The 14,327-nt window shown below is 36.5% G+C and overlaps 2 protein-coding genes across 6 annotated transcripts; one reads left to right on the top strand and one right to left on the bottom strand.

The window, feature by feature from the left end:
• Positions 1–478: 478 nt before the first annotated feature.
• Positions 479–10,721, bottom strand: ptdss1b (phosphatidylserine synthase 1b). 2 transcript variants are annotated; one of them, XM_067500876.1, is made up of 13 exons: positions 10,443–10,721; positions 9,988–10,079; positions 9,331–9,375; positions 9,121–9,245; positions 8,627–8,785; positions 5,363–5,514; positions 4,827–4,968; positions 4,499–4,611; positions 4,305–4,370; positions 3,306–3,405; positions 2,343–2,402; positions 2,001–2,079; positions 479–1,907 (listed from the first exon to the last, which is right to left on the bottom strand). In XM_067500876.1, the coding sequence occupies exons 1-13, from the start codon at positions 10,613–10,615 to the stop codon at positions 1,810–1,812; spliced, it is 1,404 nt and encodes a 467-aa protein (XP_067356977.1). In that variant the 5' UTR covers positions 10,616–10,721; the 3' UTR covers positions 479–1,809. The 2 variants fall into 2 exon arrangements, 1 of the variants encoding a protein (XP_067356977.1); XR_010914141.1 differs by lacking the exon at positions 3,306–3,405 and having other exon boundaries at positions 1,849–1,907.
• A 237-nt stretch (positions 10,722–10,958) lies between these two features.
• Positions 10,959–14,273, top strand: mterf3 (mitochondrial transcription termination factor 3). 4 transcript variants are annotated; one of them, XM_067500795.1, is made up of 9 exons: positions 10,981–11,073; positions 11,347–11,487; positions 11,887–12,238; positions 12,379–12,531; positions 12,616–12,805; positions 12,988–13,135; positions 13,225–13,296; positions 13,411–13,572; positions 13,663–14,273. In XM_067500795.1, the coding sequence occupies exons 2-9, from the start codon at positions 11,485–11,487 to the stop codon at positions 13,855–13,857; spliced, it is 1,275 nt and encodes a 424-aa protein (XP_067356896.1). In that variant the 5' UTR covers positions 10,981–11,073; positions 11,347–11,484; the 3' UTR covers positions 13,858–14,273. The 4 variants fall into 4 exon arrangements, with proteins under 4 accessions (XP_067356914.1, XP_067356905.1, XP_067356896.1 ...); XM_067500813.1 differs by lacking the exon at positions 11,347–11,487 and having other exon boundaries at positions 10,959–10,981; XM_067500804.1 differs by lacking the exon at positions 11,347–11,487 and having other exon boundaries at positions 10,965–11,073.
• The last annotated feature ends 54 nt before the right edge of the window (positions 14,274–14,327 follow it).

Here is a 14,327-nt window from a genome sequence, read left to right as displayed (position 1 = left end):
TCAGGGACATGGTGTTTCTCCTAAGTCCATCTGTCCCCCTAATGTTGATAGGGAATAGGGTTGTTTTTCTCCACAAGTCCACAACCAGTTTCCTGGTCTTAGCAATATTGAGCTGGAGGTTGGTCAGTCACAACCACACAACAAACTATCCACAACACCTCTGCGGTCATCTGTTCTCTGCTGATGTAGCACACAACGGAGGAAACAGAGAAATTCCGCAGAGACTGTGAGACTGTGTTTTATGTGAATTCTGTGGTGTAGAGGATGAATAAGAATAGTTACAAGACTGTGATAAATCAAAATTATTAACCTTTGAAAGGTTTGTTTCCTCCTCTCAAAATGCTTGAAATCTAATTCTGTACTGTGAATGTGAAACAACAACCAAGAAGTAAAATTTACACAATTCAGTTTGTTACTGCAGAGGTCATATGAGACAAGAACAAGATACGATTCTTCATAGACGCAAAAAACAATACAATCAAATTTGTTCATTTAATATTATTTTCACATACACAAAACAAAAAATATTAGTAAATCCACGTAGTGCACTGGTTACACTTAACAAATGTTAAAAATCATATATTAAAAGCAGTGCAGCCACACATATGCTTAGACAGTTTAAAGAATCAGGTTAGGCTAGTGCTATACATCAAGTTTTATTCAAATAAGACCAAAATCAATTTAATAAACACTTTAACTTACCAAGATTGGGCAAGCTAATAAACATATAATAAAGAATATAAAACATATTCTAACAGAAAATATGAAATTCATTTTTCAACATTAAGAATAGCTTATACACAAGTCACATTTTAATAATCTGGATCACTAAGAAGATGATAAAGGCCTGCTTCCAAAAAGGATTATCTTCTGTTTTGAATGTCACAACGGTGCTTATGCATTAAAAGTCACAGTCCTATGTCAATACACCTTACACTTATTGTACAATTTACTTCTCTATAATTACAAACACACAAAATTACAACAAATACATAGAGAACAGTTCCAATAATCACAATCATGAAAGCTTAAAAGGGTAGGAATGTAAAGCATGTAAAAGGTATTGGTCATTTCAGTAACGCATTGTTGTTCTTTTTGAACTTGAAAAATAATAGAAATAATATAATCTGGAAATATTTAACAACAAAAAAAAAGAAAAAGACCACTAGTACGTAGTAGTATTATAAAAAAGTTCAACATGTGATAACCCTTCGCTATTACTATACACACAAAGGTATTAAATCAAAAAAGTTATTACCACAAACCAAATACATAACATTAAACGTGATATTTAGTTTTACTAGTAAAGCTATTAAACTCAGTAGTATTCAACAATCAATGATAATATGTGCTAAAGAAAATCATAGTGCATGTAGTATATACTTAATGTACTCAAGGTGTTGGTGTTAACTGGTTTGTAAAGCAGGCCAGCACACCTCTGAGTGGACATATTTATCCTGTCCTCCAGTGCAAAGGATTTAATCAGTTTTCAGGGATTAAGGTAGAAAATGTCAGGAGCATGTTGCCAAGCTGAACATGCAGTTTTTAGAATCCACATAAAACTTATTTTTATTAATATCCAGTGCAATAACCCTTAGCTATTAAAAGATGTCCAAAATATATCCTACAATAATGACAAAACTAAATTTGGTCTGCTAGTACTGCTGATTCTGCAAAGAATTAACACCCATTTTTGCTGCTTTTTGGCCACTAGCAATTAATTCCTCAGTGTAACTTTAACCAAAATTATTGAGTACATTTAAGTGCATGTTGGTTTTCTTTTGTTGGGTGCTTTAGCGTTAATGTTGTTTATTGTCTCTTTTCTCCATGGCTGTTCAGAAATTTGTTCCTCCCCGGGGCTTTTCTTCGTTTTTTAAGTTGTACACTTCTCAAGGACTCACTCTTCTCTGTGGAAGAAAGAAAAAAAAACTAATTTTGTTAAACATTTAGCCTGGAGTTTAGTGAAGACTTGTCACCAGTCTGCCTGTTATGAGACTGACCTGCAACACCATCTGGGATGAAACCATTTGAGTCGACAACACTGCTGTCATCACAGTCCTCACTTTGTGCAGACATGTTCTGTAAACAGAAAGAAGCTCAGAATCAGTGGCGTGTCTGATAAATACTAATTATATGCCAACTCTTGACAAAACATGACATTGAACTTGCAAGCACACTTTCTCTGACCTCTTCTGGTTCAAAGGGTAAAGTCTGTGTTATTAATTGTGCTTTGACTTTGACTGTAACAAAAAAATTATTTGTAGCAATAAGATTTTAGCAAGTTTTGAGCTATTCAAAATACTTGAATGTAATTTGAATCAGAAATCAATGGAACATCTCACCTTTATTTTACTTTGCTCATACCACACCATTCCATATAAACAGAGAAGTGTGATGATAGCCTAAAAAGTAAAAGCATATTAAAAGAAATATAATTAAACACTACTTTTGTGTTTTTTCAAGCACGAAAGAAAAACACCAATGGAGCACAAAAATAAAAGCATTAAACTGTAACACCACGTGTGTGTGTGTGTATATGTATGCATGCACAGTACATATATAAACACTGTATGTATGTATATTAAAAAAATAGGGCAATATATATATATATATAGCAACATCTGGAAACTATTTGAACAGCTTAGCAAGAAAAGACATGAAGCATAAGGTTTCTCGATGACAAGTGTAAACACATAGATTGTGGATTAGATGGGTGAAACCGAAAACATAATTTAAGAAAAAAAAAAAAAAAAATCAGCATTCTTAGAGAAGAAACATGTACTTGTTAACCTTGAGCAGTTTTGTAGGGAGTACAATATGTCAAACATGCATGGTCTGCTAATACAAACACACAGCAAGTCTCTGCAAGTCTTTCAAGGCCATTGTTATTAAAGTCACTCAAGGAATTCCCAATGATGCCACTGCAACAATTCAGCCAATCAACTGTGAATTCTGAGGAACTTTGAAAATCTTAAAATTATCTGCAAAATCCTGGAGGGACTAAAAAATGTGCCAATAAGGTAATGAACATGTCCGTAACTGCTAAGTTTTAGCAATATACATTAATATTTGAATGTTATTGTGTTATTTCCCATAGTTGTCCATTAAGTCATTGTTTTGACTTTGATTGATGCCCCTCTTCAAAGGCTATAAATGTGGATTTAGCATCATTACATTTACACAGAACAATAGTTAAATTGCATAATCCTACACATCAGTTCTGGACTCAGAACTTAAGTAGTGAAGTGAAGCATGTCCTTTGCGCACACACACACAGACACACACACAATTTTGTATTTTCTTACCAAACAGAGCAGCCACAGGAGTACATAACAAATTTGTGTCTTGGAAAACAAATCATGACCAAATTTAACACATGCAAGAGCCTCCAGGAAAGCAATAGCTCTGTGGAAAAATATAAGAGAGCATTAGTGTTAATAGTTTTGTTGCTCTGGAGATTTTAAACAGACGGTTGTATTTAACAGTGGCTCCCTCTGTTGGCAATGCAATTTTATTGCAGTAGCGCTTCTGTAAATTTATATTACTAACTGCATTATTATGCGTCTGTGTTATTATATTGTTTCCCAACTAGATAACTCAATCTGCAGTGGGAAATGTTTTAAAGGTTACACTGCACAGGAAAACCTCTGGCAAGAGTGCTGTTAAGAATTGCATGCAGACAAAGAGAGCCTGTCTCGTTGCCATAGAAACTGGAGCAGACTTGAGCAGCTGTGTGAAATGAGGTCAATAACTAGGTGATATGGATATTGGATGGCTAGAAAAAATTTGTGTCTAACCTGCAAGTCTAAAGAAAGGTTAAAACAATTATCAGTTTTGTGTGTGTTTTAAAATTTTAAAAACAGTCTGACTTAAAACCTAGATTGTTCATCTGTCAACTACACTAAAATAACTTGTAGGATAAATTTAAAAGAAGATGAAAGCTTAAAAAAAAAACAATGTTTGGTTTGACTCTTCAGTTGCAACTGAACCATAACCTTTTCATATTTTAATCAATATCTTTGATTACCTTACCCATCAACACATTTTAACATTTCGAAAAGAATACATAGGTAGAGTGTGACATTGCTGATTCATGATTTGTTTAATTGAAAACAGGGATATCCAACCAGTGATATCAAACACACTTATTAATACATGGAAACAAGATCAAGAAAAGAAGAAAAAAATAGAATTGTAATTATCCCGAAAGAATGAACTGGTGACACAGTTAGATTTCAAAAATGGCTAATGGTTCAGCATCCACAGCCCTAAAAACACGGAGTAACAGAACAAAAGACACTTACCCAAACACCCAACACTGTGTGCCAACTCGTTTACATTGTGTGTCTGTCAGGTAAGCATAATATTGCCTGAGAAATTTGGAAGAAAATAGGTTGTTTAAGATTAATTTTCCAACAAGAACAAACCAAACATTTAAAGTTTCCACACAAACTTAAATGTCAGGAGAAAAAAAAAATGAGACAGTCACAGAACTTACCGTACAGTGGGTGCAGTGATGACTCCAATGAGGAGGATACGACACCAGCTGAGTGGGTGAGATGCCTGGAAAATGAAGATGTGCTTGAGGAAGAACGTGTTTAACTCCGTCAGCTGTAAAGATAAAAAGATTTAGGACAGAAAAGACTTAATTTGCACTGATGATTTGTGCACTTGCTGACAAATGTACATTGAAAGGAGGATCCATTCATCCTGTCATCCATTATCTTTAACAACCTATCCTGTTAAGAGTCTTAGTGATGCTGTAGCTTAACCCAGCTGTCATTTGTCTAGAGGCATGATACACCTTAGACAAGTAGGAAGCATACCTGCCACAGGATCATGAAGAGGTAAATGCCTGCCAACCTCTGGAAGGAGGACTTTGGATCGAACCAGCGCACATAAGTCCAGCTGGCGGGTGTGAACTGGAGCACAGCTCGTTTTATTTTCCCTGTGGTGGTTTGGATTTCCCTTAAAAAAAAACCAAACAAAAACAAATGTATTTGTGCTTGTAAGGAAACTAAAATTAACACAGAAAAGCACTTCAAACAGGCAAGCACAAGATTACCCACAATTCTAGTTTTACAAACTATCTGCTACTCCCTGAACACTTTTTGTCATACAGTAAAAACAGATTAAACCAGTGAGAGCTGACCTGTACCGTTAAAATTAAATGGATATTTATTTTTACAGAAGACATATTGACTTGTCAAACACATCTAACATCTAATTTAAAGCGCTGTACAGTATTCTGCATTACAGCATTATCAAAAAGATTCAGGTTAGTGAAATATATACATCCCCCCTCAGTAGGTAATATTTACTGTATATTAGAAAAACACAAAGGAAAAAGAGCTTCACTGACTTAATACTGGCCCAGCGGTAGGTCCTCATCTCCAAAAACTGGCAGACGGTCATACCTAGCCAGATGCCTCCTCCATTACATAACAAAATGTCCAGTATAACTTGATCCCACCAGCACTCAGCAAAGTTTGGCAGAAGATGCATGAAGAAGAGCTGTCCAAAAAGGGTTGACAGTTAAAATAATATTTATTTGTGGTGTAAGAAAATAAAAACAGATAGATAATAAGAAATACAGAAGTCGTAAATTAGGGGTGTTTTATGAATGGTTGTGGCATCTTAATTGATCATAAGCTTTATGATGCAGTCAGTTCTATTCAATTCAACTTTATTTATATAGCTCCAATTCATAAGTCATCTCAAGGTACTTTACACAATAAAGTCTATAAAGATATATAGAGAAAACCCAACAAATCCCCGTTGTGAAAGCCCTGGGCAAAAGTGCAGAGGAAAAACTAAATTTAACGAAAGAAACCTCCAGCAGAACCAGGCTCAGGGTGGGCGGGCATCGGCCTTGAACGGTTGGGGTAAATGGATAGTGGAGAGAGAAATGCAACAAGACATTGGACAGGTTGGTGGGATAAGTAGCTGTGCACTGGAGAAGGCACAGCTCCAAAGCTGAGGACGACTGCAGAAAGGGACAGAGAGAGAAGGAGAAAGACAACTAGACTCAAGGCTCTTGGTATGTGGAGGAACTCCTGCTAACATTACTCATTGTTATGATGGGTTTCCCCTGAACAATCAACCCTTGTTGCCTGCACTGGTTGAGCTGAATGAGCTGTTACATGTAGCTTACACACAAGGCTGCAGAGACACACTCCTGCAACCAACTGACCTTTAACCTTTCCAACAGAAGAAGTAGAGTCGACCCCCTCCTTACTTAAATTAACTTCCTCTAGACGAACTAAGACTCTATTCTCCTGTCACATGTAAATGCACATGGACACTGAATCCTTGACTAAGTGTAAAATATCAATACCCCCCTACAGGAGGACCACACTATGATCCCCTATCAGGATACCATCAGGTTGAACCCAGGAGATCCTGACATGGATGACTCTCCCTTATACACCCCTACCTTAATGTGAAGCAGACACTGTCATAAAACCATAAACTTTAACCACGGAAAGAGACTGACTTTAATTTGTTCAATATCTGTATGAACTAATTTCATAAGCATTCATAAAACTTTAATCATATGTTTCTGTAAGTGATTTTATGATATTTGATCCAAGTCTGGTTAAGATATGGAAATTTGCAACGATAAAAATTGGTAAAGATATAATGGAGCCACATGCATGCTTTTTTTAATATTTTGGAAGTTCTTGATCATATATGACTTTGACTACTATGACTTTAGAAATTATTAAGGATAACTATATTATCCCTATGACTTACTCTGCAGAATAATCACATGCATGATGTCTTAATACATATGTCTATAAATATTGATGTGCTGCTTTGATGTCATTAGACAATTTCACGTTCTGTTATATTTGGATGATTACTTATTTTACTTCTTCAGTGAAGTGCAGTTGTTATCAGCTAAGTTAAGCTCAAACTGTGAGTACCAGCTGGACCTGAACTCATCACCGTCTAATTATTTTGCTCTTTTGTAACTTTGTAACCTTGAATTACAGTGTGTTAACTCATGATTATTCTATGCTCATTTTTGTCAGTTTTATTGAAGCCAAGTTCAACTTTTGCTCAAGTAATAGATAGTAGTAGATAAGCCGCAGGTTTATTTCCTCAATTTAAATATAAATTTCACCTCAAATTCTTATGAAAATAATTTCATTTTAACCTGTCAGTGATATTTTTAGTGTTAGGATACACCCGTTTTTCATTCACAGGCCACTCAATTTCCCATTATATTTTGTCTTGAGCATCATTATTACTTTCCCAATTGTTCATTCCTTGATCTGTATATTATAACAACTATTTATCACCTGAATTTATCTTAGTAATTATTAGATCAATAAATATTAATTTACCAATATCAGGTGATGTGTTGTTTATTCCCTGGATGACAGAAGTCAGGGATCACTTATGTGTAAAGAGGCCGCCTCTAATATGTTACTGATTCATTAATTTATTCTGGATAATCAATGATTATGTGGTTTTAATAGAGTGATAATCTCTTATAACTGATCTGGTGCCCTAAAACGAGAATAAATTATTGATAATGTGTAGGTTTAAAGGGTTATGCTCCTGTTATCAATAACTCCATATTACAACAGAGAGTGTGGAAAAGAGGTGAAGGGGCGTGTGCAAGCAGATTGGAACGGGTGGAGAAAAGTGTCAAGTGTGTTGTGTTTCAAAGAGTATCAGCAAATGAAAGAAAATGTGTTTAAGAAGGTGGTGAGACTAGCGATGTTCTTCGGCTTAGAGACAGTGGCACTGAAGAAAAGACAGGAGGCAGAGCTGGAGGTAGCAGAGCTTAAGATGTTGAGGAGATTTATGGATGTAGTGAGAGAGGATGTGAAGTTAATTGGTGAAGAGAGGAGGATGCAGAGGATGGAGGCACATGATTTGCTGCGGCGACCCCTGAAAGGGAACAGACGAAAAGAAAAGAAGAAGAAGATGTAAATGTACATTGATGCTTTTAAGCTTCCCTCTGACTTAAAAAAAATATTTTGCTGGTTCTAGCTCTTTAATCATTTTCATCAGATGATGTCCTCTTGGGGAACTCTAGTAAAGCAGGTTGACCATGATTACAAACCCCATACTATGTACAATAAGATAACATAATCTGAACTGAATGATTCTCCATGTGATGTCATCTGGATGAAAGCTAGAAGTAGAGAGATATTTTAATGTAGGCAAATCAGAGTCACTCAGTTATATGTACTACCCAAACTAGAACCAAAAGTTCCAAATCGGTGAAGGCGTCCTTTAGACTTCTGTTTGGGTCCTGTGACAGCTACAATGCATATAGGTTATCTTAACATGGGCTGATCCAGCTGATCCAGTCTGGCCACATGTATACGGGCAGACACAGGGGCGACAGTGGTAGAGTTAGTAGAGTGGCCGCCTATCGACCACAGGGTTGGAGGTTTCTTGACCACATGTCGAACTGTCTCTTGGCAAGACACTAAATCCCCAAAAGCCCATACCCAGCCACGGAGTGCCGGTAGAAAACGGGGAGGGTTGCGTCAGGAAGGGAATCCGGTGTAAATAAATAACTGTGCCAAATCAACATGGCGACGCTGACCTCATAGGATAAACAAAAGGACAAAAAATAAAACATAAAATGGGCACACACTACCTCAGTGAATTCCCAGGTTATGCTGATGGTCCAACAGAGCCCGTAACTGCGGATTAGCAGAGCCTTCATAGCCCAGCCTGCAAAGTGGCCAAATGCAAAGATGTCGAAATGGCTCAGGATACGCTCCCATGTTATGACCGTGCAGTTTACAGCATATTCCTGTATAGATAAATGTGACAAAATTAGAAAAAAAAAGGCAACCAAAGCACAAGTACTTGAAGGAAAGACTTTTATCATAAACTACTTTAAAATTACTCTTCTACTGAGGATTTTTTCATTTGTCTTACTATTCACATCTTTAATCACATGCATTCCATAAGAAGACATTTTGATAAAGAAAGCGAACATGCCTTGGATTAACATAGGCCTGACAGAGACAGCACTTCTGACTATATTCTGAGTTTTCTGAGTCTATATTTATTGTAAAACTTCCAAAATATTACTGTTAACTTTCACTGATGCCTCAGGTTATATAGTCTAAAAACCATCCTTACCATGACGTCGGCTTCCCGTGTGGCATAGCGCAGATTTGGGTCCAGCCAGTACATCAGAGTCTTCACTTGGTCCCAATTGAGGAAGATGAGGAAGACAAGGAAGAGGAAGTAAAGGACACTGAGACCTATTTAAAACAGGAGGGAGGAGTGAGGATAAGACAAATTAAAACTGAATCCATGCAGAAAGGTTTGTTTACTCTCAACACTCACCAAACACAATTCGCCATATTGCAGGGTGTGGCCTGGTGAAAGGTCCTGATGAAGAAAGCATCATAGGTGAATTTTATGATTTCTGACTGTTCGCAGTAGAGACATCAAGACAAGTTTGAGAAAGCTAGTCCTATCAAATGACCCACTTTGTAGGTTTTATCCAGAAATACCAACCAGAGTACCCATCTAGAGGTCCCTTGCCCATCTCTAATGACATCACCGAAGTTATACATTTGTCTAATCTTTCTATTTCAAGCTATCTCTGTTGTGACACTCAGCAAGCCCTCTGTTCACAGAATGAGATTGTGGAATGTGGTTGAACATTCAGGTGATGAAATGCCTCTCAAAATTGTGACTTCTTTAAATTGCCTAATTCCTTCTGCCATTACCCCAGACTATTCATTTGACTACTACAAAAGGAAAACCTGCAAATCCTAACATTGTGAATCTATTTGAAAATATTTGCCGTTTGTGCAGGGAAAAAATATAATTTAAACTAACTAACTAAATTATGAAGATAGTTTAAAGTTCACGTGTTGTTACCTGATTAATTGTGTACGAACTAAACAAGACAATGCAAAAACACAGCCCTGCTTAATCGTATGTATCGTTACTATTTATTGATGGAACCAATGCAGGTTTAGTTGCAGAGCTTACCATTTGGAAAGGCCAAGACACTGATGACCAAAAAGAAGGATACAACAACCACAAGACCTACTCGGAGGTTGTTGTCTATGTGCTCATCATTCCTGAAACAATGCAATATCAGAAAAGTCTGTTTGATACTTGACATCAAAATCCGAATCAGAATCCTAAAACTGTTTATTGCCAGGCACAGTTAAAAACACTTAACAGAACTAGGAATTTGTCTTAGTGTCAGGTGCATACACATAATCTAGAATATAAAGTTAGAATGCAAAGATGTGACAAACAACAAATCTAAAGTATGTACACAAAGACAAAATAAAATAAACAACAATAAACAATCAAATAAGAAGCATTCACATATTGAGTTTCAGGCAAGTGAATAGAAATGTTTTGTACACAAAAGTTGAAAAACCACATATTCAATAGTACATAGCAGAGGAGCCCAGTTTCACGCTGATACTTACCTTGTAAACACAAAGTACATGAGACTGAGCACAGTGGCTGTCAGGAGTGTGATAGTGTGTGGCTTGTAGAAGAAGTCGATACAGATGTCTTCCACTTGTTGTTCGTTTATCATTCGGAAATGTAACTTATAATTGGTATCATCCTTCGGCGGTGATCGACTAGAAGATGCCATGTCGCTGTTGTGGGCTACTTTCCAAATGTACCCACTGTGACTTTAAACAGTTAAAATTCAAACTTGTAAAAACCGAGGGACGAAGACAGCGTCACAAACTAGAGCCCTAAAGACGGACTGAGCCACGAAATAATTATAGGGGCGTTTGTAGTTGGAAACATGTGTTGTGTAGCAGTCAAAAAAGACCAGTATAAACCCTCAATGCAATATAGTATTGAAATGTGTAGGTGTATTCCTCTTATTCTCTGTATTTGGTTTATTCTGGTTTTATACTCAATAAGTGAATTAAATACATTTAGCACTACCCGCAATGTGAGGCTATAGCACATTCCACAATGTGACACTTCCGGTTTGTACAGTCCATACGTAAGTGTGTTGTACACGTGAAAACGATTGACATTGGAGATACTGCTGAGTTATGAATCTAATCTAGGGATAAATGCTTTAATGCACAGATTGTAAGCGAAACGATAGTTAGCAATTTAAAACAACCCATTGGTTTTGTCTCGTTTGTGTTATTTTAATATGTACAGATGCTTCTTATCCTGTTAGCTGCTGTTAGGATGTTACGATTGCTATTGCTAGCTCGTACCGTAACAGTTCAGTCTGTTTAATATCTCTCCTGCATTAATCCACAACAAATGAGCTACTAGTCTAACCATTTCAAAATGTTTGTTATTTTGCATATGAAACAACTTAAGATTTTTGTTTCCTTTACATCATCGCATCAGGAACAGCTACACTAGCTGCATCAGAGGTCTAAATAATACTGGGAAACAATATCGTAAAATATTTAGATTTCTCTGTGACGAGCACCTGTATAATCCCACAAATCTCCTTCGACGTTCTGTCTAAAATATGTTTCCTTAATGGTATGATTGCAACACTGCTTCAATTGTGATCTGATTAATGATGATTATTTTCGCTGGAGTAATTCTAAGCCCATCGTAAAGTGCACGAGCACATACTAAAATTGTCCCCGTTATTTATTTTGTTTTTCATTTCATTGTTGCACCACCTGTTAAAATTGTTTTTTAAAAACCCTAACTTTTCTATAAAGTTTAAATTAGATTGTTAGTTTCTTCCATATAGTTTTGCTTGAGATTTTATTAGTTGTTTTTATTGTATACATTTCGATGATATTGTATATGATGGAAATATAAATGCTTTGAGACAATGTAGAGAGCTAGTCCTTACCTACCGATAATAATATGAATAATGCCATTTAAACATGCCATGTTTTCTCTTTGTTTTTTTTGTTTTTTTGCAAGGTTCCCATGGCTTTATCTTTCGGACAGCTGTGTATGAGATGCAGAAGTCTTTTCTGTACTAAGACCCTGGCTGTTACCTGGCAGCATTCCAACCAAGTTCAGTATTGCAGTACGGTTATTGGGGAACCTGCAAAAACCCTTAATGGGTCTTCTTTCATCAGTAAGAATCACACAAGTCAGTCAAGACAGAGGTGGCAACATAAGATTTTCTTTCAAAGTGACCTAACTGTAAAACATCTGGCAACTGAGGCTACAGAAGAGAAGGGTCCAAAAACTGATGTTGTGGCATACAAGAGCCCCCTGTTGCCAATAAAAGATACACTCCCTGCAACTGAAAGTCAGGCATCAGTAGGTATGTATTGATTTTCTGGTTTCCTGTTGCTGACCACAGATAAAATCATTCAGCCTTACCATTTATAATTTGATATACATTTTATTTTATTATTTATTTGTTTTTTGCTAAGTTTTATATATATTTCCTTAATTTTCCAGGTCTAGAAGCTGCTGTTGAATTTTCAGCATTAGAGAAGATTAGCGATGAAGAGGCTGTCAGTATATGTTTTCCTTCTGCCCTGCCTCCAGCCTCTATATCTCTTGGAGACTACGTTGACAAGTCTGAGACACTCAGCAAGCTGGTACAACTAGGTAATCACATTTAATTTAATAACAAAAGCAATATTTTTTTTAATTGTGACCTTCTTTTCATTCAGTCTCTTCCTCTGAATGCAGGTGTAAACCTGTGGAAGCTGGAACAAAAGCCCAATGTGGGCTCCATGTTATTAAGGCTTGACTTTAACAGAGACGTGGCTCCAAGGCTGCTGTTTCTCAAAGAAATTGGGGTCGAGGACTCTCGCCTTGGCTATATCGTCACACACAATCCCTATGTTTTTACTGAGAATACTGAAAACCTGCAGATAAGGTAACACAGAGACCCCAGTAATTTTACACTCTAAATGAATCAGTGTAATGAGACAAGTCAAACATAAGTATGAAACGGCATACGGCCGTAATGACAGGTCTGCTCATTTTACATCTTTGTGGTTGCTTCTGCTATGAAATTTTAATGTAATGAAACATTCCCTTTTTTTTTTGTTTGCAAAGGGTAAACTATCTCAAGTCAAAGAAGTTCAGTCCTGAGACTATTGCATCTATGGTGTCCAGAGCTCCGTATCTGCTTAACTTCAGTGTGAAAAGACTGGACAATAGACTGGGCTTCTATCAGCAGCAGCTTAACATCAGTGCTTCCAATGTAATGTCTGTTATAATTTCAACAGAAAAAAGAAAAAGCAATTGTGCTGATAAAAAGAAGAAATGCAAATTATTACTTTTTCTTTCCAGACTCGTAACATTGTAGCTCGTCTTCCCAAGTTACTGTGTGGCAGTTTGGAGCCTGTTAAAGAAAATCTAAAGGTACTGCATGACAAATGCCACAAAAAACAATAAGTTGTTTTTTGACCCATTGAAATGCCATGATGAGTTTTCTTTTTTGTGTTTATGACTTTGGGCCAATTGTGATCCACTTAGGTATGTGAAATAGAACTCGGCTTTAAGGAAAATGAGATCCAGCACATAGTTATGGCTGTCCCTAAAGTGCTGATTGCTAACAAAAGGAAGCTAACCCAGATATTTGACTTCCTCCACAACACCATGAAGGTTCCCCACCAACTGATTGCCAAGTTCCCACAGGTGCGTTTAAGTGCTGGTTGTTTGCTGTTTACCAATTGAAGATAAATATCCGTATTTAGTATGATAACATAAGTGTATTTCCTCCTATAGGTGCTGAATACCAAGTACTTGCGTATCAGAGAGCGCCACCTGTTTCTTAAGTACCTTGGAAAAGCTCAGTATGATCCAGCACTGCCCAACTACATCTCCTTGGACAGCCTGGTGACCTTGCCAGATGAAACATTTTGCACAAACTTGGCCTCGGCCACATTAGAAGATTTTTATTTGTTCCAAAAGACACTTTGATTCTTCATGAGCAGACATTAGAAGGGAAACATGCAGTCATTCAAACAAAAGAAATTTTTATAATTTCAGGTATACAGACAGGGATGTATTTAAACACAGCATCAACTGATCCCAAATAAAAAGCTTTCTTAGTAAATGTGATGTTTATTAAAATGGGGATTATATATATATATATATATATATATATATATATATATATATATATATATCAGCTCTTCTTTTAATCACTACTCTTACTACCATGACTGTCAGTCTAAAGAGATCATAAATGCAAAAGAAAAAAAAGTCTTCAGTGTCTGCAAAACACTAGCTTAAAAAAGTGTGAGTATGTACAAATTGTTAATGTTCACAGATTTTTACAGACAGCTAAAGGTTCATATTAGCTTTCTTACATTGACACCATTTGTGCATAAAACAAAAACTACCTATTTTGTGTCCCTTTACTTCCACTGAAAGGGTTTTACTGAAGT

The sequence above is a fragment of the Channa argus genome, chromosome 1 (assembly GCF_033026475.1).
Source record: "Channa argus isolate prfri chromosome 1, Channa argus male v1.0, whole genome shotgun sequence".
In the NCBI taxonomy this organism is placed as follows: domain Eukaryota; kingdom Metazoa; phylum Chordata; class Actinopteri; order Anabantiformes; family Channidae; genus Channa; species Channa argus.
The sequence above is the reverse complement of the archived record's forward strand: the minus strand, read 5'-3'. Positions and strand labels throughout refer to the sequence as shown.